The sequence below is a fragment of the Scomber scombrus genome, chromosome 12 (genome assembly GCF_963691925.1).
Source record: "Scomber scombrus chromosome 12, fScoSco1.1, whole genome shotgun sequence".
In the NCBI taxonomy this organism is placed as follows: Eukaryota; Metazoa; Chordata; class Actinopteri; order Scombriformes; family Scombridae; genus Scomber; species Scomber scombrus.
In genome coordinates this window covers 11152562-11178035 of record NC_084981.1, presented here as the reverse complement: position 1 = coordinate 11178035, position 25474 = coordinate 11152562, and the positions used below count along the sequence as shown (strand labels likewise).

The 25474-nt window shown below is 38.9% G+C and overlaps 2 protein-coding genes across 3 annotated transcripts; both read right to left on the bottom strand.

Moving 5' to 3' along the window:
• Positions 1–171: 171 nt before the first annotated feature.
• mertka (c-mer proto-oncogene tyrosine kinase a) lies at positions 172–17610 on the bottom strand. Of its 2 annotated transcripts, none has more exons than XM_062430303.1 (19): positions 17411–17610; positions 15872–16184; positions 15695–15795; positions 15436–15606; positions 9454–9540; positions 9219–9334; positions 8948–9137; positions 8009–8154; positions 5892–6027; positions 4594–4744; positions 3892–3980; positions 3684–3779; positions 3521–3601; positions 3327–3419; positions 3098–3216; positions 2884–2993; positions 2505–2664; positions 1505–1641; positions 172–1001 (listed from the first exon to the last, which is right to left on the bottom strand). In XM_062430303.1, the coding sequence occupies exons 1-19, from the start codon at positions 17493–17495 to the stop codon at positions 545–547; spliced, it is 2838 nt and encodes a 945-aa protein (XP_062286287.1). In that variant the 5' UTR covers positions 17496–17610; the 3' UTR covers positions 172–544. The 2 variants fall into 2 exon arrangements, with proteins under 2 accessions (XP_062286287.1, XP_062286288.1); XM_062430304.1 differs by having other exon boundaries at positions 2884–2978.
• Positions 17611–18958: 1348 nt separating this feature from the next.
• Positions 18959–25125, bottom strand: lhcgr (luteinizing hormone/choriogonadotropin receptor). Its single transcript, XM_062429834.1, has 11 exons — positions 24953–25125; positions 23130–23201; positions 22431–22505; positions 22264–22338; positions 22019–22093; positions 21809–21886; positions 21595–21663; positions 21402–21476; positions 20635–20820; positions 20292–20360; positions 18959–20180 (listed from the first exon to the last, which is right to left on the bottom strand). Exons 1-11 carry the CDS (start codon positions 25123–25125, stop codon positions 18959–18961), a joined length of 2169 nt encoding a protein of 722 aa, XP_062285818.1.
• Positions 25126–25474: the final 349 nt, after the last annotated feature.

Here is a 25474-nt window from a genome sequence, read left to right as displayed (position 1 = left end):
CATTCTTCAGAATGAAGCTTATGATACCTAATTGGGTCTGATTTCATACTTTTAAGGTCCACATAAATATTTTAATGCATTTGTTTTGATACAATATTTTCCCATAGTGATTTCTGTGACAGTGTGAAATAGTAAAGGAATCTTGAATGTCACCAAAATATAGTCTTGAAACAGTCTATAAATTATTTATCATTACAGTATACAAGATCACTTCATAAATGTTCTGTACATTTCTATATTTACACAGCAACATCACATTCAACTCAGTAAACAATTTCACAGTTCAGTGTATCTTAAGCTTATAGGAACATGTGCCTGAACGCGTTTGATGTTGACACACATAAACAACATGAATAACACTGACACAAAGGCTGGCCATATAAAGCACAAAATGCTTATGTACAAAGATAATATTACAGATAGTCCACATTGGGAAATGTCAAGGTGCTCCCAGTGCAATGAGGCATACGAGGCATAATGTTAAGTACTGATGAACCACTGCATGACATTTTTATTACAGTTTTGATCTGCTGGGTACCAATTTTTACAGCAGGAGAGAAGTGTCGCTCGAGTTGTGATCCCTCCCTGTCACATTGGTAACCACATTTCCATTTGTGCGACTTAAAGCATTGCTTGACAAAAGAGGAACGTCCATTGCTGCTGATCTCAGAGAGGGATCAGAAGAAACCACCACCACATAACGATCATTATCATCATCATCCTCTTCATCCTCCTGGTTCCCATGAATGTCCACAGTAACAATTGAATTTTCTGCTGCCTGGTGGCTGCAGGATGGGGAGGAGCTGAACAAAGGATGTTCTGCTGCCACTGCTTCTCCATCAAGGTCCTCCTCAGGGAAGCTGGTGTTAATATAGATGATATCATCTTTGCTGCAGGACTCTGGAAGCTTTTCTGTGAGTTTTTCCAACATTTCACGCAGTTGGGGAAAGAAGGGTCGGTCCAGAGGATCCGCCCTCCAGCAGCTGTACATGATCTCATACCTATAGTCACAAGTAAATAAACAAATCTGATTAATCTTTATACTTTTTAAAGAGCCCACGCCAACTTAATTAATCTGCTACTTGCACTAGAGATGGCAATGGTGAGCAGAGGACTTCAGTTTTATTTAGATGAATTTGATAAAACAAGGACAGCTGAAGAAAATATGCACTGTACTAATTTGTAAAGCAACTTCTAGCTAGTATCGTCAGGAGTACAATACATATCCAGGCAATGTATGGTAAAATGTCCTCAAGCTCAATAAGAGCTATAAGTGTCATAACAGACATAAGGTGTGAGAAAATATGATTTTTCTGTCTGATTGATGTATCTGACAACATTTTAAGCACCAGAAAACCCAGTTTTTAAAATGTGTTGAAAAGTTGCATATTTTCACTTCCTAAATATCAGCATTCACACGCTTCATTTCTAAAATTAACTTCTGCAAATTTTAGAAGAACAAACTAAAATCATCAAACATCTGTGCAGAACAGAAAATACTCACAGTTCATCCAAACAGTTTGGTGGCTGCTTCAGTCTGTTTCCTTCAAGAAGGTAGTCATAAATCTCATGGTTCTGGACGCCAGGGTACGGCGTCATTCCTCGTGTAGCAATCTCCCACATGGTAACACCAAATGCCCACTACACGACACAGAATATTAACTTCAGATGACATGTCATTATGTACACAATACACAGTGCATGGAAAACAGTGTTTCATCTCTGCTATCTACGTTTCTAGATTGGTATTTACTAGGGGTGAGGGAAAAAATCGATACAGCATAGTATCGTGTTATTTTGCGTGGCAATATTGTATTGACACAAGTATTGATCTTTTATTACAGGAATTTGAACATAAAATTTATTTTTTTCCCCTTTAAGGACATAATTTGCAGGTGCAAAAAGGTAATGAATTGCAATATATATCGCAGCATATCGCTATATATCTAAAATCGCAATAATATTGTATCGAGACACAAGTATCCTGATAATATTGTATCGTGGAGCCTCTGGTGTTTCCCACCTCTAATATTTACCCTCAAAATATGCTGACTTTCTCTTAAGTGTCCTGATTAATGATTTCATATGCATTATCTACATTTTTATATTCAGTCAACTAGGAAGTGCAAACGTTTGTCAAGTGTGAATTCAGTCATCCTCTTTGATTTCAAATTTAATTTCCAGATTTAATATTTATGTTACAGCATGGGGATGACATAATTTTTTACAATCAATTACTTTATATACATTCTCACTTTTTACACAAGAAGTGTATTGTTTTTCATTTGACACTTCAGGGAAAACTGACCCCACTCTGTCTATTAAAAACAAAACCATCACCACACCCTGTGTGTGTGTGTGTGTGTGTGTGTGTGTGTGTGTGTGTGTGTGTGTGTGTGTGTGTGTGTGTGTGTGTGTGTGTGTGTGTGTGACACATTCAACTTTGAAAAGCATATGTTAAGAATGACAGTGCTGAACAATTTGGAACAGATGGAAGTGCTTACCACATCACTCTTTATAGTAAACACTCTGTCAGCGAGACTCTCCACTGCAATCCATTTTACTGGCATTTTGGCTATTCTGCCCTGCCGGTAATAATCTCCACTGTAGATCTTCTTAGATAACCCAAAGTCTGCTACACACACTGTCATGTCATCTCTCAGCCTGTGTGAGAAAGAATCAACAGTCAAACCACATAAGTGACTAAGCATTAAATCTACACACAGTGTAAAATAAGTTTGGTGCCTTGTCAGAAAGAAAGTAATAAGAATTGTTGTATTTGAAAATTCATTGCACCTGCCAATACAGTCACAAAATACAATAAATCCAAGTTTGCCATCTACAAAATGAACTCCCAACACAAATCAGAGGAAAACAACCTACATGCAATTACGAGCAGCCAGGTCACGATGCAGAAAGTTACGACAGCTGAGATACTCCATTCCCATAGCAATGTCAGCCATAAACTTCAGGAGTGTCTGAGTGGGCAAGAACTGTGTGAAAACACAAACAATCAAGAAGACGAGTAGAATTAATATTGTTATGTCCGGAAAAATGTCTTATGTAAACAGTATTTTAGTTTTGTGTGATTTCTTACCATTGGACTCTCTCCCAGGCGAGAGCGCAGCATGAAGCTGTGTAGATCTCCATATTTCATGAACGGCAGGATGACCATGGGCTTGGGAAAATGTTCTGATCCCACTTCCAGGCACACACCTAAAAGCAAACCATTAATATACACAGACATACAGAAACAGTAAGGATGCACAAATGAGAGAGGTAGCAAGATTGTACAATGCATGTAAGAGGTATTATATCAGTCCTACCAAGCAGTTTGATGACATTTGGATGGTTGAAATCTTTCATGCAGGCCGCCTCATTCAGGAACTCTTCTATTTCCCTTTGAGAAAAGCTCTCCACTGTTAAAAGAAAACAGGAACATTATTTGCCAAATATTTGCCATTTCTACTTGTTTTATCACTTAAGAATTATTTAACTATTTTAATATTGAAAGACTCACATTTCATTGTTTTCACTGCAACTTTTTCTGATGTCCCATCTGGTTGTCTTAAATGTCCCTCCACCACAGAGCCAAATTCACCTGAAAGGAAATAAATCTGAATCATTTATCATAGTACATTTAATATGTAAAATTATCTGTACTATTATGTGTGAATATTCACCCTCTCCAAGAATCTTTCCTATGGAGAGCAAGCTCCTCATGACCATCACATCCTGGAGTTTAGCCTGGAGTTCATCACTGATACCAAGGTTCCCAACTGCAGACAAAAGTCATTCACCTTACTGTTTATTTGGAAAAATGTGCTATTAACAGGATATGATTAACATTGTTGTTGTCTTATTTTGCCCCAATTAAATTTTTTAACATACGTGTGACTCCTATGGCTGATCGATTGTAGGTTCTCTGGGGTTGGTATTGCACAATTGGCTGCAGCTTTTCTTCACCTCCAAATATCAGCCTGCAGGGGGAGACAGGGACAAAGAAAAAGGCAATCTTGCTAGTTGAGGTATTCCCCTAACAAACATCATTACAGCCTAGTAATAATATACACACACAGGCTGAGATTCAACTGAAAAGAGGGTTGTGGGGAGGAAACACTTTCTTTCCTGACTTTGGGGTCAGATTCTGTTTTTCTGTATGAGCAGCAGTCTGTGACACATTCCTGTCGGTATCCTGAGTGGCAAGACTGAGTCAGAGGCTTCATAATAAGGAATTCCAGAGGATCAACAGCTGGCTGTTGTGTGCCTCTCCAGCTGCAGTTATTACTCGCATCAGGTGCAGACAGCAGTGATTAAGAGGAGGCAAAGGCAGTTTATATACTGAGTAAGGAAGCATTCAGTTTTTGAAGTCCCACTACAGCTCACTACTCCAGAAAGATTACTCAACAGTCTCAGAAGCCAATGCAGGATGATATAATGGAAACCTATACATCTTTTCTGTATTTAAATAAAACAAGGCAAAAATAGGTGACAAATACAGTACTTAGTGGCTTATTAAAAGATAAGGCAATCAAACTTGGAGCAAGCTGGCAATTACATTAACTTTGTGTTTACAGAACAGTGTCAGCATACCTAAAAGAAGAGTCAGAAGCCCTGTTATGTACACAGATAGCCCCCCAGAGGATAAGCAGCAGAAGACAGAAGCCGCACACCACACCCAGTACAATATAGACAGACTCTGGGACCCCGGTGTCAGGGCTGGATGAAGGGGACGGGACAAATTCTGATAAGGAAGAACAAATGATGAACAAGTTTAGGAAAAATAACAATCAGTCAGCAAGATATCCAAAATCTAATATTCACAATAACTTATCTCAATTATACCAACATTGAAAATGGGATATTTCAGCATTATAGCAATGCTCTATCATTTCATGTCAATATATGCCAGTATATTTTGTCTTTTGATTCCAAAAATAATAAAGCAACTTTTCCATTGCTAAGTTGTCTAAATGTGAATGTCAAAAAGGATGACATTGATCCTAATATGCAACAATGTGTCAGCAAATCATTTTATTATCTGCTCTCACTGTTCATTATCAATCCATTAAATAAAGTTGGACAAAGAGCTTCTAATATCACTGATGATCAGTGTGTTTAAGGGGCACTTCAGCAAATTTAGTATGACACATGCTTCAGAAATCGTGATGGGGGACAAAGTCTACAATCCTTCTTCTGTGCAAAATGTATTTAAAAGTGTGAACCCATATTAGTCAAACCAAGTTAACATATTTTAGAGTTATAGTCTTTTTAGTGTCAAACTTCCTCTTTTTGTCAACAAAATCTGTTAAAACGTTTATATGGTCACTGACTATTATTTATTACAGACTTGAAAATTGTGAACCTGTCTTTTGAGAGAGTGCACAGCTGAAGCAGAGAGATCATGATTATTTTAACCATTACTCAATTCTTCATTACTGCCTTCCTGCCTGGTAAACACATCTTACAAACTCCATGTCAAAAGTTTGTATCCCTGGCTTTCTATCACATATTTGTAGTCTCTAAGCTGAGATAACACTGATCACATCACTAGGACATTGTCATTATTTTTTCATTTGAAATTCTCAAATTCTCAAAGACATTATACAGCAGTCCACATTCTGAAAAGTACAGTAAATTATTCATGTGGACTGCCCCTTTAAGTTTTCCAGATGATAAAAGACAGTTCATTTAATTCAAACTGTCTTTTTGTAAATATCCATGCTTATGCTGCATTGTCAAATTGTGGCCATTCTACCTTAAAAAATACTGCGTAAACCCTCTTTAGGTATTTACCTATTATGGTAAAGTCTAATCTGCAAAACAAAGTTGGGTCAGATTATGAAGTTAACAGTTTCGAGATAATGAGATAAATCAATAGAGCAGCTTACTGTCCTCTGGCACAAACAGCCAGACTCGTGGGCTGACCATGCCGCTCCCTGCCTGTGTGCATGCGGCCACCTCCACACTGTAGCTTGTGTTGAATTCCTGCACTGGTACAAAGGCTGTGGTGGTGTAACTGTGGATCTGAACAACACACAACAATATACATTTAAATCATAGTGCCATAACCACATTTTTTCTTTTTAAAAAGGTAATTCTTACACTTGTAGAGGTAAAGTCACACTTGTTAGACGAACATAAGTCATGTTTTAATGGTACGATAAGGTAAGTCATTAAGTAAGGTTTATGGGGACATTCTGCTAATGCTGAAGAACATCTTGTACGTGTGTGCAACATCTTAAATCCATCTCAGCAACTTTGCAGGACATCATGTCCTTTTTTTTTTAACTATGTTCCCTTTTTTTCTCCTTTCTACTTAATGCACAATAACGAACAAGAAATGCAAATAAAAAAAGTCCCTCACAGCTGTTGTCATACAGTCGTTTACAGTATGAAACATTTTTGGAAAATACCAAGGAACTGGGTATTATCATATCTAATGAAACTCTACAAAAAAAGGGAAGAATTAAACTTTCAGGATGAGCACATGTGCTGCAATGGGAGGAGACATGTGACAGACAGGGTTGTATTTCACAACACCAAACAGCACCATCTGGGGTTCCTCTGATTATCCAATGTGCTGACAGTCTGACTGCAAATGCTGAACTCATGATTAATGCTCTACTACGTTTGCTGTGGAACTAAACAGAGGGCATCATGAGGCAATAACAATGAGCCTGCAAAATTTTTAGGAAAAAATAAACTAAGATGGCACCGCACCACATATTCTACCATGAAACAGGAATGAGCATAATAGGTCACACAAATATATGAGCAAGTAATAGTAACAACATAAAGGCTGTTTTACAGGAGCAGATGAGTTTGAGGATTAAACAAGTTGCCTTTACACACATTTCCAGTCACTGCTTCTATTACAAGGCCATTCTCTGTCATGACATCATTAACTGACTGGACAACACATAATGATATTTGGGCCTACGGTACACATCCCGTTGTATTCATATTCTATTCACTCTGTGATGACTCAAGACCACATGGCGAACGAAGAAAAACACTGGTTGCCAGTTTTCACACCATCAGCTTCCTTTAACTTGGAAACAGCCAGGAAGGACGGGAAACACACTATTGTACTAGAGAGCATGAATGCAGTACAACTACGCACAAACCCCATCATGGAATAATGTACCGGATATTTCCTATAAACTAGAGTTTGTTGTTAATTATAACTTATTTCATACAGAGGGTGTATCTAAAAAGGTTGCTATTCTTGGAAATTACTTTCTCTTTCTTGTTAACTCTTGGGACAAGTGGAACATTTTTTGTATACAGATAATAGGGAATAGTACGGAAGCTGACCTTTGCTTCAGTAGGTGGGACAAAGGAAGAATCATATATCCTCTATATCTCACACTCATTCTTTTCATATTTGTCATACATTAGTCATTGTTATGAGAAATTTTGAAGATATGAACAACAGCAAAACTATTTTTATATTGATAGACATATTCTCTCCATTTACACACACACACACACACACACACACACACACACACACACACACACACACACACACACACACACACACACACACACACACACACACACACACACACACACACACACACACACACACACACACACAGTAATATATAATGAGTACTTTAAACATGTATGTATGCTTTTGAATTGTTAATTATTTTTCTTTAGGGCTTCCCAGAAAGCTGGCCAATCAGAACAGAGTGAGCTCATTGAGAGGAGGGCTTTAAAGAGACAGGAGTTGAGATTGTCTGATTGACAGAGGCTGAACTGGGGGCCTGCATAAAATGAGTAGGTTTTTGAACTGTGAACCATGCAAAGCAACTTATTGGAATCCCAGAAATAAAAATATAGAGTTGGAAATTAGCATAATATGTCTCCTTTAAAATAACTGCGACTGATATATAAATGTAAGAACTCAATATGATATTATTCACGAAAGAAATGTTAACCCCTTAAAACAAAAGGCTAAATCTATAAACACCGATGATGACACCAATGAGCTCACCTTGTTCACTTGTGCCCCGTGTCTGACAATGACATCATAACCCTGCAGGATACCGTTTATCTTATCATCTGGAGGAGCCTTCCATCTGATCACCAGCCACGACTCATTCTGTTGTACGGTGACATTTCGGGGATAAACTGATGGCACTGAAAAATGTGACATGCAATGGAAAACAGAGGGATTAACACATAACCCACCTAACAACAACATCAAAAGACTTCATACAGAATTACTGTAAAACAAAAATGAAAAAAGAAACTGAGACTGCCCCTCTATTGAAATCTTTGATTACGCTCTGGTATGTGGTCATTTCCTGGCACAGCATATCAAATCTTTCAACCAAAATATCCCCCACAGTGGCTTTAGGAAGGAAATTGAATGCAGTTCCACCCAGTAAGAACTTTGTGTTTTTTCAGTGAGACCACTCCTATTTCCTATTTGACCCTTCAGGAAAACGAAAGAGGTTTAGTGGATACAACATTTATTCTGAAGGGGACTTGATAGGGGACATGAGCAGAGCAGGTAGTTGTGTAACTCCCACAAATTCCAGTTATTACATGCTGCTGCTACGCGAAGGCTTACATTAAGCACATTTTGGATGGAAAGCACTCTGCTAATTATATAGTGCGACATTTTTGAGACCTAAACAGGAATCATCTGTGATGATGAAGGAGGCAGGAGCATAACACAGAGGTTCTGGAAAGCAAATGCACAAGGCGGTTTTGAAGGTAAATACAGTCTCAAAGCTATGGAAATTCTAAAAATTCTGAATTACAGTGCTGGGATGGATTTAATTAGATTTTGGATCATTTTGCCCTCTTTACAGTTATGTGTCTGCTGTAATTGCACCTTAGATCTGCTGCTGATTACCGCCCACCACAAACAAATTTCACACCCTAATTTGTTCCATAGTCCCTGAAGCACAGTACACAAACACACCTCCCTCTGTAGTGTTGCTCTGGATCCACATCGTCACAGGAGAGGCGCCCACTTCATTACTGCAGGAAACACTCATGCTGTACCACGTCATGGCCTGCAGCCCAGAGACTTCAGAATGGAATGGCGGCACTGTGACATTGATGAATCTGGTGGTTGTCACCTCTCCTCTCCTCCTACTCACCTCTTTCACCTTAGAGAGCACAAAAGAAAAATTGAGATTAATCTGAGGTAATTTCAACAGAAATGCTGTTTGTGTAGATATTGAGCTTACCCTGATGTGGCACTTGGTAAGTGGAGAGAAACCATCATGTCCCGGGATCCAGCTCAAAATCAACTTACTGGACTGCCTCTCAATCACAGTAACATTAGACACAGGACTGGGAAGCACTGTAAAATGCCATTAAAAACCTCATTAACTCCACATGGAGGCATGGTCAGTTTGCAAAGCATGAAAATCTGTAGGAATGTCGATGGAATTTAACAGTCCCAAAAGGACCCACTTTTACCTTTGATGTTGATTTTTGCTTCTCTGGAGGTGCTGACACCCTTCGTGTTGCGAGCTTCACAGCTGAACTGAGTGTACTTGTCCACACCTGCATTTGACACATTGGATAGACACACATTCAGATAAAGTTATCAGCAAGGTCATGATAGCATTGAATATTGTGGAAAAAATCAATCTCAACTCAAGTTTTACTTTCTTTCAGTACTGGGAAATACATTGTTAAGTAGAAGCTAGTAAGCTTTTGGTACAAACTAAGTGGTGTCTCTGTGTCAAAGGTGAATCTGGGGTAAAAGTGCTATGTCACCCCCACTGGGGAAGTGAGAATGAGACGAGACTGAAAAGTTATACAAAAAACACATTTAGGATGATTCAGTCTTCCATTATTTCTCAAAAGTTCACACAGCAGTGCCTCATGCAGTAAGCTCAAATTGAGCCTCTCCAGTGTTATGCACTGTGGTAACAATCCTTTTGCTGGGTCTCTATTCCTGGTCATACAATTCCCGTCTTTCAACAGCCACAGATCTGCACAGTTAGCATAGGACTTAGGACAGCTGCTAAATAATGTCCCTTTTGTGCTCTGTTTTCCAGTGTCTCTATCTCAGAAACATTTCCACAAAGCTAATCACAAAGCAGCCCGACAGAGATGACTGGAACCAATTCGGGATGTTTGTTTACATTCTGCAGAATATCTTCACCTCATTACTTTGCCTTCGTTTGCTCAGGAGCAGCAGGGTAAAGAGTGCTTCACTTTTCACACAAACCTTGACAGAGCCTCACTTAAAATAAGTTGCACTGGACCATTTACTGCATATGCAGAAAATTGCAAAATGAAAAGAGATTTTGAAGTTTTGAGAGAAACGTGCAAATACATCAGCACATTTTCTAGCCAAGCTGTGCAAATGTAAATGTACCATAAGCCTCACTTCAAACTGAATGGCATACACATGGTTGAGGCATGGTTGAGCAGGTTTGATTGTATGCACATAGAAACTGATCATTCTTATGTAATTTCACAAAAGAGCGAGAGAGCAACAGGGACACAGCCAAGTTAGTAAATGTCACAGCTACCAATGGCATTTTTTCCTTAAAGTGATACACCACAAATCTATCTCAACTCTGAAGGGTTTAAGGTGACTGTATAAAGTTCAGTGTACACTGATTGTGAGCTGTGATTGTGTTAAAATCACTCCAGTGACAATGGATTTGCAGTGATGACAAGTTTTTTCGTGGCAGAAAAAGTGTTACAACATACACTAATCCAAAAGGATTAGTGTAATCCAAACACATAACTTTGCTATGATATTGCTAAAAAGGCTCCTTCCAACGGTGCTTTGAAGAGTGTAGGCAACACGGTAATAGATGTTTGCATGGATTTAGCAGTATTTTGGTAAAACAATGAGTGTTTCAAAAGTAGTGAGAAAATATAAAACAACAGAGATGTGGGTTATGCTGAGTGGTTTCATGAAATGCTACTCCACCAAACATCTAGTTTAAAGGATAGGTTGACATTTTTTCTAAATCTCTCTTAAAACAATGCTTACATACCAACGTGTATACTGAAATAGTTTTTGGTCACTTTAGAGTGGTCTTTACTAGTCCTGTTGTCAATTCTGGCTGTTAAGCAATTTCAGTGTAAGAGATGAATCAACAGTCCATGTTCTGTGTAAAATGTACTCAAAAGTTTGGCTTCAGCTTCAGCAGTGTGAGCTAGCCAACTCAAATGGATATCTTCCAAAACTGCAGTCTTTTTATTAAAATTTCCCTGGACTATGTGTCCTTGCTGTGCACACATTTGCTAAATGGAATTTCAATAAAAACACTGAAATAACAGTACAAAATGAATAATGTTAAATGTTCTTGTTCACAGGTGAATGTCTGTGTGAATGACTATCTATTTCTTCTTTCCCCTGAACAGTTTAGAGACCTAAGAGAATAACTTGTTCTACTTTTTTGCTTTCTCTTCTTCTACCTCTACTTCATTGTGTATGTGATGGGGAGGTTGATGAATGTATGGAATGTTAGGTCCTCCTTTTTGCCTGCAGATATGCTCACAGAAGGCCCAAAATGTTTTAGGAACTTTGTTGCTATTATGCTTCAGACTGACATGGAAGCCTTCAGATCCTCCTTTAGCCCCTCTCTGGGGGTAGAGACTCACCCAGTGTGATCCTGAGTGCCCACATAAGTTACAGCTACTTTTCTTCTTCTGTGTCCACAAGACATTTGAAGATTTGCACGTATATTATGTTTTTACAGTGTTTTTAGTCTCTTCAATAAGTGGTTCCTCTTTAATTGTTCTTCTGGTGCTGCACCTTTATGAAGGTCTTATCCTAACCTTTGAACAGATCCAGCAGTACAAGGTGAATAGTGGACTCCTCCAAAGCCATGTCTGCAATCTGAAAAGGTGTCTGAGCACCAGGGGTTGATCAGCTGTAGGCAGCAGAGTTTGACATGATATGAGGCTGTAAAAGCTAGCTTTCCACTCGAGACGAGCCCCCGTTTGTTGCTGTGTACCAACATTTGTAAAGGCACAGTGCCAGTGATGTCTGAGTCTCCAGTTTCAAGGGTGGATTATAATCCATGATCTCAACAAAGTAATCTACAAACTCCACAGTCATTTGGAGAAGTTGCTTGACTAACAAAATAATCATCAGTCAAGATTAGATGTATATTCAGTGTGAATCTGTGTAAACTGTCAGAATTTTTCACAGTTTGACCAGAAACTAAAGTGTGATTGTTGATGCTATTATATTATAATTTCATTGAATGGTTGTGTGCTTAAAATCAAAACATATATCAAAATCAGAAATGCTGAGTCCAGATCTTGGTAAACTCCAAAGTCCAAAAGTAAACAAAAGGACTGCCTCACTACCAAAATCCAAAGCACATGATTAATACTACTATAATTCTGTCAGGTGGCATTTTAAACAGTACAAAATAAGTATAGTAATAGCTCAAAGTAAAGTTAAGGTATTGCAGTGTATTTGTTTACTTCCCCACTATTTATGAAATACTTCTGTCAGCCTGTCAACTATTGGCAAGACTTAATAGAATAGATACATCAGAATGCTGTTCATATTGTTGTTGTATTGCTACAGTTGTTGTAATACTCAGGCATCTATGGGGTGCAGGCTGGTCTTGTTGTGCTATTAAAAATGGCTGCATGAACAACAACAACAACAACATAAACCCTCATGGATAGCTGAGCAGCATCATCTGCTATACTAGAGCTACTCTTGTTTCTTCAGATAGTTATTACACTCTGCTTCACATCTACAAATTCTGTTTTGTACAATATCACACACCCTATCACACTTTAATATATTGTTTGTCTTTAATATAATCTGTATAATGTGTATTGTCTGTAAATAATATGTATATTGTCTGTATATTGTCTGCATTGCATGAGAGACACAAACAACCGCAAACAAATTCCTTGTGTGATGTACATACTTGGCCAATTAACTGGTTCTGACTAAACGCCGCCCTCCACCTCAGTCACATCCTAGAGAGTAGCGTTACAATATGGGAATATGAATATCACTAAGCTCTTATACCCCAAACTTGCCTCCTCTCTCCTCATCATCCAGTTCTTACTGCAGACCTACAGTAATGGCATAAATCTACCTCTGAGTACCCTGCTGATAAAGGTCTGCATGCATTTAAGCATGCAGACACACACATATTCTTGTAAAGTCATATATTTTGTGGGAAAAGGGAAATGAATCAAGGCCCAAGCTTATATATTTCTGCTTTCACTTAGCGTGGCTAAGTAAATCATAGAAAAAGCAACAACACAGTATAAAAAAACAGTCTGGTTGGCCACTGCGATGGAAACATCAGAAATGATGGAGGGAATTCGGTAAATGCAGAGAAGCGAGTGGTTGATGCAACCAAATGCAGAATGTGGAAGTGCTGCAGTGTGGACCATGCAGCCTGTAATTATCAGGCCTGAGAGCACTCCATCTTACTGAGCTGCCTTAGATGTTTATGTTATTTTTCCAGTTTTATATTCAGGCAGCAAATATAGCCATGAAGTACTCCATCAGATTACAACTTGGCCTAAACTTTTCACTATTTTTTACTGTGCAGCACATTTCATCCAGTTATTTTGTGTTTTCAAACCTGTAGCTTCCAAACCTGCATCCACTTCATATTGTGATGTTACAGACAGAGTAATTGCCATGGTCCAAACTTTACTACTAACTGTAATCATCCTCATCTGTAAATTAGGATGCCCAGATTTCAAGCCAGCTGAATGATAAGTAATGACAAGAGATGAAAATTAAAAAGAATTAACCAACAACATCAATTTCATGATATCATGGAGCCTTCAGAGGAAAAGGGAGCCCTATACTTATAGTAAGCATTAGGTAAATACATGCACAAGAGTGGGTTTACACTGTTTTGTTGTGCCAGTGTTTGGTCCTGCAGAGAGCTCTGGTAGCCTGCAGCCTGCCAGCCTCTGTGTTCAGCCCCTCCCTGCAGCGTAGTGGGCAGTCCTATGAATGAGGTCTTTGTCCTTGGAGCCAACCCCAGAGCAAACTCTCTATGCAGCCCCCCATCCCCTAACTGCCCGGGCCCTTGCACACACTGGACCATAGCACAGCTCTGAACCTTTAACCCCTTCAGCTTCTGGCTGTATCACCACTCACAGCTTGCAGCAGGAGTTCTCAGCCTATGGCGAACTGAAAATGAGCAGTTTGAGTATACAGAGCAGAATGGTTATGCTTCTAGTAACAAATGTTTGTCTTCTTAGAGAGGCTGTTTAAGGCCATAAAGGGAGAGCACACTAAATTCACTAGTTTTATGCTCTCACATTTCTGATTTTATTAATCTTTCTATATATTAAACAGAAAATGTTGGGGTCTAACAAAACAAGCAATGTGAATATGGCAAATTGAGCTTTGGGAAGTTTTGCCAAGCTTTTTTAATGATGATGTGATAAATTGAGAAAATAAATAACAGTCGCAGCCTTACTTTAATGCCACTCTATACAAAGTTAAATTACGTATCTGACATGCAGAACTTGGGGCATGCATGTGTGTCTTGCAATATGTGTGATGGACCACTTTAATGGTATGACACGAAAATAAAAAATAACTAATTAATAGTTCATTATAACAAGTATTATCAATTCCAGTTCAGTTATTTCCCCAGTGTCACATTGTTTACTGTGTACAGCTAGCAGAGTGATTTTACAAAAAGGACTGACTATGCGTGAATGACCGCTGTTAAGCATCACAGGAGGCCCACATGACACTGACCTTGCTGATAAATCTCATTGTAGCAAGCACGGTACAGATGCTGAGGCAGCAGAGACGAGGCAGAATAGAAACCACCAACATACTGACGCTAGCTGAGTAAGGACCAACACCACACTTTGTCTCCATTATTAAAGAGCCAAACATTCTTAATCTCTCTCTCTATTCATGATTTAAAAGGAAGTCAACCAAAGTGAACCCATAATAATTGACTGAGCTCCAGCTCTTGTGTTATATTAAGTACACTAGTTTAACAATGTTTTTCTACAAGCCTACTTCAAGTGGTAAATCTTCTCTTTACTCAACAATGCAACAAATAAAGCTTCATCAAAAAACACTTTGAGTAACCAGATGAATCCAACTTTAAAGAAGAAATTTCAAATAAGACAAAGAAAGTATTCCTACAGAGGAACTTCTTCAACTCCTCCAACACATTAGAGATTAATGAAGGAACACTTCCTATCAGAGTGTGATAAACCACAAAGCAGAATCTTCAACTCAGTCATTCAGACTGATGTTGCATTGTATTCTGATCATAAATTGGATATTGTGCAAGGGGAACAGCGGGAAATGACACTTCTCTTTAGAGATTTTCGCTACCTCAAGAGGAAACGGACAAGAGGGAAATATATATATATATATGTTAAAGTTCTATTTATTTATTGTTTGTTTGATTATACAGCACATGTCCTTAGTATTGAGAAAGAGTGATTTAGGCTCACCTGACACAGAGAAGCTGCTGGGAGAGTTATGAGAGTCACTATCAGGTGATCCATCACGGAGCCAGCGGATTTCAACAGGGTCTGGGGGTCCCACTGCTTCACATGACAGAGTGAAAGGTGTGTTCCTTGTTACGTTCTTGTCTTCTGGTTCTTGAATAAATGTTGGTAGACCTGTGGACAAATGAAAGTAAACTGAAGTGTGAAGCTCCAGCAAAAATGTAAAAGAAGTTCTCAATTGCAGCATCAAGTCCGAACTCACCATCCACCTCAAGGATTATTGGTTTAGACTCCACCACGTTGGTTCTGATATTCAGTCGGCAGCGGTATTCCCCAGCATCCACCCTCTGCACCTGCTCAATACTGTAATACAGTCCAAGAGGTCAATAATCACAGCCTGACATACACTTTTTCAAATATCACTCCGTGTGTCACGTACCTGACAGAGGAGAGGAGAGTGGTAACCCCATCTGTGATGGTCTGAAGCTCGTTGATCAACACCTGTGTGTTTGAAGCCAGGTCCTCACTGTTCTTCACCCAGACAATGGTGGGCTCCAGCCTGGTATCGGGGATGTCAATGGAGCAGTTGAACTTAGCCTCATGGCCCACTGACAGCTGGATCGAGCCAATAGTGGGCTTGAAACGCAGCTGTCTGACCATATCGAGGTTCCTGTATGTCCTTGGTTTCCATGGTATCTCAATAGGCTGAGAGGTCCTGGTGGGTGGGTGAATGCGGCTCAAATAATGCTGGGCTGTTCACAGAGCAAGGTGTCAGATTCAGTTTTACTGGCTGGGCAGGAACATGTGATTTATACTGAAAGATGGTACTTCTAGCTGACAGTCTGAGCTACATTAATAGTGTCAAAGAGTTGACATCCAAAGTGACAAAACTAGGCCTTCATATGAGTATTTAAACCCAATATGTTCTCTAGACCAGTTCCCAACCTTTTTGGATTGTGGATCCTTAAAATTAAAGCAGTGTCCACTTGTAACCTTTTATGAAAAGAATTACTAGCAGCTAAACACAAAACAGCATTTTTTCTTTTGTGACATTTTATAGAAGGATTTTAGAACCCTAGACAGCTTAAGAAAAATGAACTGTCAAATTAACAGAGCGTATCTTCCCTTTGAACATCTGGGACTTCTCAAATTTTTTAAGGACCGCTTTGGCTGGGAACCACTGCTCTAGATCACCACAGACCAACATGCAAAGAGTATGTGACAATTTAGGGCTGCAACTATTGATTATTTTCATTATCAGGTTACTCAATGAATCATTTACTCGATTACTGTCACAAAATCTTGAGGAATTGCCATCACCCACATTCATGGAGCCTAAGGTAACATCTTCAAACTGCTTATTTAATCAAACAACAGCCCAAAAATGTAGGTTTAACATTCTGTTTACAACGATTATAAGTCAGAGAAACGTAGTAAGAAACTTAAACCCATGAAGGGCTTGCTTTTGTGCAAGCGAGATAACTTCATTATTAATCAATATTAAAATTCAAATAGCTGGTGATTTATTATCTGTCTGCTCTGGCTGATATTTCAGTACTGGACAGTTTTGACATTTTTTTATTCTTAACGGGTGAACTTTAAACTTTGAACTACTTCCAAATGCTTTTCAGCATGATGACTCTTTGCCAACTAGGTACTCGAAGTATTTCTATGTTTACTGTCCCCTTTAGCCAAATAAAAGAGCCACATTTACTTGATGAGCAAAGTTAGTAGGCTACTCTGCCTGATTGTTTAAATGTATCAAAGACTTTCTGGAAGTCTATAAAGCAACTTTCCTTGAAGTTTGCCACTGGCTGATATAAAGCTGTCTGCAAAGGCATTTCAATTTCTTCCAGCTGCATGCAGTCTGTCACTGAGACATCTGGCTCCTACGAAACGCTTGGATAGGTCTAAAGCCCGACTTTAAGGGACTTGAAGTCTGTACAGTGAAGCAAAGCTCAGAAAATAAACAACTCACCGCTGACCCGACCCCCAACAATAATCGCTACAGTCGTAGTAGAGAGGAAAACTCCAAACCAGCCTGGAGTTGACTTCTTTGCCATGACCGCTATGATCTCTCAACTCTGCTGCTTTACGTCCTGCAACAGTCTGAAAAAACACTTCCACGTTTTTATTCTAAGCGGTCCGTGCGGGACAAATAACCAACATCGCCCGCTGGAGTCGCTCTATCGCAGCTTGAGTAAAGACTTGTTGACCCAAGGTCCCATTTAGAGGGAGAAAAAAAAAGTTTACTTTTCTCGACGTCACAGGAGGGATCCCATGGAGGCGGGACTGAGGAGCTGTGGAAATGCACCGAAATACTGAAAACAATCAAAACGCAACAACAGAAAACTGTCACTAAACACAATTCTCGGGATATTACAGGAGTTTATACTTTTTAAATTTCTTTATTTTATCTTTCCTATTAGACTTATATATTGTGTTCTTATTATCTTTTGAGACAGAAAAACATGACCTTACAACTTGCTATCTTAAAATAAGCATTATGCACATATATGTAGACTAATCTACCAACAAAATGGCAAGAGAGTTGATCTATTGTATTCTCAATTACAATATTAAAAAAAAAAAACTTACAAGAAAAACAAAAACCGAAGTTATCTGTCCAATTCCTCCACCACGTGGTCAACTTTAGCTACTGATTTTTCCATATAAACCCTCATAAGTAACATGATGGTTAAGTTCTTCATTTAAACATACAGTATAATCAACTTCAGCCATCCTTAGAATATGTTAAGCATAGGAAGAAGAACAATATTTTCTGTAAAGCCATGGTATCCTTTGATTTCCATAATAACACTTTGGGATGATCATGGTTGACCACTCAGAGAGGACTAAGCAGTTCTGGAGGGCTCTGAGGTATCAACATGATCCCCCTCTGCAGATGGACTTTGCCCAGTTGTTATGTCGAATAACACATGTATAGTTCAAATTTTCACCTTTTTGAGAACTTTAATGACTTCTATGTAGCTCATTAAATGTTGAGATTGAAGGTTCACTCTAGACATCGAAAACAGTGTGACAAAACAATGAGCCCAGGTCATTTTAGCAGCTGTTTTTGGAGCTTTTTTTCTGTGGGAGTGTCTCCACATTGCCAGAAGCTTTTTTTCACAGCTGACATTTGTGCATGTTAAAGCAGGAAAAACTACAGGAGGAGCTAATAACATTAATAACATCTGGTACACTTAATGGAACAGAGCCATCATAAATGATATTACACCTTTGCTTTCTCTGCTATGAATAGAAAATAGAAAACGGCTCATTCAATGGATTGAACTCACATCAGTATTGAATGAAAAGGATACCCACTGCCACAACAGAGTCACCAGCAATCCTTTCAATTCAGCAGTTTTTACAACGTTTGCAAAAACAATATTTTATAACAAAAATATGACCTTCCCAAACACTGTTTTAACATGATAGATGGCTGAATAATTTCCTCCAAATCCAGTGTGTGTCTTCCTGTAGTTTCTCTTGTCCCTCTGTCCTGTTCTCCTCATTGCCTTCAGGTGATCTCTCCTTCCTCCTTAAGGGGAAGACTTTGTTGTGGCATGGCAGCCTCCCTCACTCCTGTGCGATGCCCCTTATTTTTGTTTCCCAAATTGCTCTTGATTGCATTTTCTGAGCAGTAGGCCTTCATGCGATAAATACTGGCCTTGCTTTTACAACAGTCCATGGCACTCATGAGCTGATATGTGTCCTTTCTGAAAGCCTTGGTGAAGATAGCGTAAAGGAAGGGATTGGCACAAGAATTGATGGGGAAGAAGAGGACCAGCAGAATCTTGGAATTGGTGACTGTGATGAGGGGCACCTTGAAGGCAGCAGAGATGGCAAAAAAGGAGATAGGTGCCATGCAGAGAAAATCCGTGAAGATGAGCACAGCCATGCGCTTTGCAATCTTGGTGTCAGCGCTTCGTCTAGGGAACTCAGGGTTTCTTACCGCCAGATAGATCAGCACGTAACAAACACATACAATGACAAAAGCTCCCACGTTAAAGATCAGGAGAATTATAATGAAGGCCTGAGCCAGGGGAGTCTCTATGTCCATAGGGAGGCACATGCTGACTTTAGTGTAACTGCTTATACCAACCAGGGGCAGCATCCCCATTCCCAGACAGATGAGCCAGCCTGCTGCCATTATAGTTGCTGCCTGTGTCAGACCAAGACGGCGCTCTATCTGCATTGCGCTGGTGATGGTGTGCCAGCGCTCTATGGTGATGGTGGAAAGTGTGTACACTGACAGCTCTCCAGCAAACAAGGACAAGAAGCCTGCAGCACTACAGCCAGGCCCTGTCTGCCATTCAATAGCATGCTGACTGTAGTGGCCTCGTGTGCGCAGGTCTACAGTCGCTATCATCAGAAGGTAGATTCCAATGCAGAGGTCAGCAAAGGCCAGGTGGTACATAAGGAAGCGAGGCACTGTCAGCTTGCTCCGGCTGGTGAAGAAGACCAGGATCACCGTCAGGTTACCTGTGATGGCCAGTATGTTGATAAACCAAATGGCCACTCTGAGAAAACTGAAACCTGCCATGTCCTCACAGGGATTGAAAGCATCTGCCTCAGGTGTGCAAACCAGTGTTGGTCGGGTCTGACAGAAGTCCAGTTCTGGATAGTGGAAATTCACATCTCCAAAGCCTTCATCCATGACAAATGGGTCAACATCTAAAAACAAGGGCATGTCCATAATTGGAGGTGCATCTGCTGAGCCTCCGATCACACGCTGAACCCTGTGTTCCAAAGAAAAGAAAAGATCATTAAATGGTTTAATTTGACCAGTACAGGGGAAAGTTAAAGACAAGAAAACAACTGTTAGGTAAATAACCAAATCAAATTTTTACCTTCCTGATGGATCAGTCTCATCACAGTATGTGGAGCTATTATTCCATGCAGGATTAATGGGAAAGTCCCTGCAAAAAAGGGAGGAAACCAAGTAAAGGCTCATTCAAAAAATGTGCTACCACTTTTGCCTGAATATAACTTGATTAGCACTGGCTGACACATATCGGACACACACATCTATGTTGTAGTCTTGTATAATCGCATAAGGAAGTTAGCAGCTCATTTAAATAATATTGTATTTTCAGTGTACTGAAAAACTGGACCTGCAGTGGGACAGAAATGTAAATAATACATCTTATTTGATTAACCAGCGTCATACTAAATGTTCTCAGTTCCAATCACCTGTGTTTGTTCCAGCTCAGCAACGCACAGCAGTGACTGTTGTAGGTGACATAGGCCTCTCGCAGGCTCCACAGTCCCTGCAGAGGAGGCAGACTCTTCAAGGTGTATGCTGACTGAGCCATCAACACCAGAACTGACTCCAGCCCCTGTGACGGTAACTTTGTGAGAGCTGTTGCAGAAACGTCCCTGTAAAATAACAGAGAGTACAGATGAGAACATGACTGCGTGGGGGTGTAAAGGCCTCTTTGTGTGCATTTTGTTGGCTGTACACTGTTAAAATCACATTATCCATCCATCTAGACTTCAGTCAGTCAGCAAGTCAGTGAGCTCCTCGCACACCCACAAATATAAGCATTCAATTTGCTGTTGCCCTATCCCCAAAATAAGAAGTCCATGCCTCACTGCACAGATTAACACTGTAATGCTGTACACTGTTCGGGTTTACACCAGACTTTATCATTTGCACTGCTACTTCACAATGGAATGTTATTGTACAGTTGTGTAAGTTTTATACTATCTGTTAGCTTTCTTTCACCTGATCTGTTTGTGTTTTCCTGTACTACCTTGTTTGGTTTCTTGACTTTTTTGTTTTTCTTTTTGTTTTTTTGTTGTATGAAGTGTATATGTAGACATCTCTCAAGTCTTGACGGACATAACAAGACTTAAAAAGCTTATTTAAATCTAAATTTCACAAATGTTGTTTTCCGTATAAATTGAAGCACATAAATATTGCATTAAGTGACTCGAGGTTTAAGAATATCACATACAAGACTCCGGGGCCTGTAGCTCCTTTGAAAGCATCTCTGTGGATCACTCTGAGGTTTCGATTATTCTTCAAAATCCTGAAAAATAATAGAGTGCAGAGTTCATAAGTAAAAGTTTGATGATGTGAGTGCATAAACTTAAATAAAACTTATGTAAAATTGTTCGTTTGAACATGGGGATGTGAGAAAAGTTTACAGTTTATCTATCTTTGTCCCATTGAAGGCGTAGTCATGTATCTCTCTGAAGCCGTTGTTGTACAAGTTCCTGCAAATTTAACAGAGTCACAAGATTATTAAGTTCAAAGGCCAAGAATCTCTATCTCAGCAGCTGACTAACATTTATTTACAACATTTATGTCCAAATGACTGACAGAGTAAAAAGGTTCAAATTAATTTCTTGCATCACTTACATTATAACATATTCCTTTGTCATTCCAGTGAAAGCATTTGGAGGTACTTCCTTTAGATAGAGGTTGTCACAGATATCCCTAAAAGGCCATCAGAGTTCATAAAAGAATCATGAGCAAATTGAACGAAGGAAATACTCAAAATGCAATTTGCTTATAGTGATGTGCTTTGGTTTTTATATCTCATGAGTCTTGATTAAAATATTTACTTACAAGATAAACTCTGATTCAAGAGAGTTGATAGATGTGATGTCAGGAAAAACTGATATTCCCGTATTTGAGATGCTCCTATTGACGCAAAAGAAAACGTGTCATGTTTTGGAGAACTATGTGTCTAAAACTGGATTCATATTAGCTAAAATCAAACAAGTAATACTCATTGCTCAAGTGTACGGAATTTGAAAAAACATTCAAATCTTAATAAAAAAATATGAATTGTGTGTATGAAGATCTCTCACAGGTAGCGCAGTTTGGGAAGGTTGTTAAATGTCCTTCTGTCAATGTGCATCAGGCTCCTTGTGTTCTGGATTGAGCTGCAAACATGTAAAGCATCAGTTAAACCTGTGCTGCATTACAGTGTTTGTTACTTTCATTATTTAAAAAAAAAATCCCAGGAAGAACTTACATTTCTGAGAGGTTGAGAAGGTTGTTAAATGCTAAAGTCTCGATGGTTTCCAGGTTTACACTCTGAGCAATCACACTATAGAACAGAATCAAAGCAATGAAGTACATCCAGAGAACACGTAACTTCAAACTGTAACATTGAAAGAAAGGAAAGTTTGTTCTTATATGTAAAAACTATCAAGACTTATTTTTGTGAAGGATGGGACATCCCCGAAAACCTAATCTTATTTATTAATGGGGCAAGGCAGCTAAAATACAAAGTTAATGAGAAAAACATTGTATGTGGTGGTCTGCACACCTAATCTTACTCTGTTATACTATATACATGTGTGTTTATTTTCACTGGGGAATCTGCAATGCATCCATTTTCATTTTTGCTCTAAAAAGGTTCTTTCACAACAATCTTTATTGTTGGTTGACTAATTCAGTGAATAGGAGAAGGACAACGTGTCAATTAGCAAACATTTGAGATTGTTTTTACTTCAGGATCAGAATAAATTCATATATTCAGCAAGTATTAAAATGGATGAAACTGAAATCTGAATGTGCAAATTTACACCATGAAACTATAATCCTATATCTGACCAGAAAATAGCATACATTCAGATTCCCTTCAGTCATTGGATGCTTGGCTATCAATAACTCTGATAACAGTAATAATACAATTTTAAAATTAGTAATTGGAAGAAAACTAACTTACATCCGCTGGACTTCTTTCAAACCCTCAAAAGAATGGCTTGAAATTGTTTGTAAAGACAAATCATAGAGAAACCTGAAACCAGACATATACAGACACTTTAAAAGACAATTTCACATGTATGTAAGTGTAATGTACTCACGCTAAAATAAAATGTTTGATTCCTAAAGTTCAGCCATCCAGTATATCCAGTCACACTAATCAATTTCTATGTATGTAAACACAATGATTTTGGCTTCTCAGTGTATTTCATGCTGTCAGGCACTTTTTAAAAATCCAACCAATCATTCAAAATTCCAAACAAGATGATATTGTCCCTTCATATCTATCCCAACTGCTACATGCTCAGTTAATGGGACAAACAGAATACACTGAAAAACAGCAAATCATTGTCACTGTGGTTCAGTAGTATGTGAGGTGTTGGTGTCATAGTTTGACACATGCATGAGGCTGTTGGCCTCAGTGTTCACGGACACTTATCAGGAGAGACTCAATGTTCTGTGATTTACCAGAGGAGAGGTCAAGATTGCACCTTCAAGGTTTTGACAGCCTGGTGAACTCTAACAGGGAGCTCTGAAACTCTATAACCACAAGGTTGCACTGTGTACTTGACCGTGTGAGATCAACTTGACATTTTCGTTACAGGTAATTAAATTGCACACATGCAGGGCCCTCTGTTTTCCAACAATAGAGTGTGATGTGCTTTTGCTGAATGAGTTAAAGCATTAAATAGGAAGTATAATTATTGCTTGTAAGTTGATGCCCTTCCAGTCTGCAATGCATCCAGAAGTTTTATGTTGATGTTTTCAAAATCCTTCTGAATTTTAAATGATATTATAGTAGCAGTAATACAATTTATGCTAATGGTGTTTTGCTACATACACACACACTTGAAGTTACAGATCTCATAAGGTTTGTAGTAATGAGGTTTCACTGATTACAATGGGCACATAATTGTCATTATTTAAAGTAAAAAATGATATCAGAGTCCACATACACAGTATAATACATATGCATTTATGCTGAAAGAGCAGATGAATGCTCCCACCTGGATAGACGAAGTTGTCAGCCATTCACAATTTAGGTTAGAAATAACTAAACCAGAACTTGAAGGAAAGCAAATGATATCACAAAATTAGGTTTAATGTGATATCAGGATATCTCCAACAAATACTGACTGCTAGGAAGTGTATTCAGTTAAGAGGCTTTCTAAGACTGATTTTCAATCAATACTATCAAAACTGGCACCAAGACAACTGGCAGACTATTCTAAATATGGTGAGCCAACACAGTGCAGACCTGACAAAAGCTTCTCTCTAAACCTGAAAGAGTTACTTGAAAAAAATATTTCACAAACCAACATATCACAGTCAGTTTTGTTAAGTGTGTGAGGGTTACTCTGCACTTTAACTCTCAAAGCACTTGTCTGCTACCTTATGCGAAAATAGAGGTAATGGCAAATGAAAAGCAGTCACACTGAATTCTTGAAACATAATAAAATGCTAAATCTGTGAAATGTGAAATACAATAAGACAAAGGCAACTAAGCAGCCACGTATTCAAATTAAATATGAGCGCATTTCAACTTGTAACCAATCGAGTGCGTTTCAGGTGGATCATGTCTCCGTGCGTAAATACGCACAGCATAACCGTAAAGGTGAATTTAAAAAAACAACAACATAGGCTATAAAAATGAATTATCGCTGCAAAAAATTATATCGGCAAACTAACACACCTACCTGATCAACACGTCCCTATACATGTATACAGTGGACTTAACCAATTTTTTACCAGATTCGCAGACATATCTCAGTGGTGTGAACTTACAGTCTGTTATCCCGGTGACCTTTCATCAGAGCAGACTCCTCTGTCACATTGTTGCATTTGATTGCGTTGAGAAAGCAATGACAGATCTTCGGACAGGCGAAAGCCGAAGCACACTTGAATCCATATAAGAACAAACCAGATAGCAACAAGAACAACGGCAGCAATGTCCACATTGTTATGCTGTCTGCAAAACACACAGACGCTGATATATCCAACGTGGGCTGTGCATTTCGATATCTGACTTCTTCAAAGTCCCATTTGATGCTTCAGTTCGTTGATGTAGCCGTAACAGAGCGCCATCCTTTAACTGTACAGAGGGGAATTGCAGCCACCTGATAACCAACTTCTTATCAAGTGACTCGTGTGTCACATAGAGTCTGCTGAGCTCGACGTTATTCACACTGCTGAAAAGCACTAAGTTACACTGAGTAAAATATCTTTTTATTGTCATTTGATAGTTATATATTACTGCTATCTTCTTTTACAGTAGGTAAAATGTAAACATTATATTTAAACTGTGAG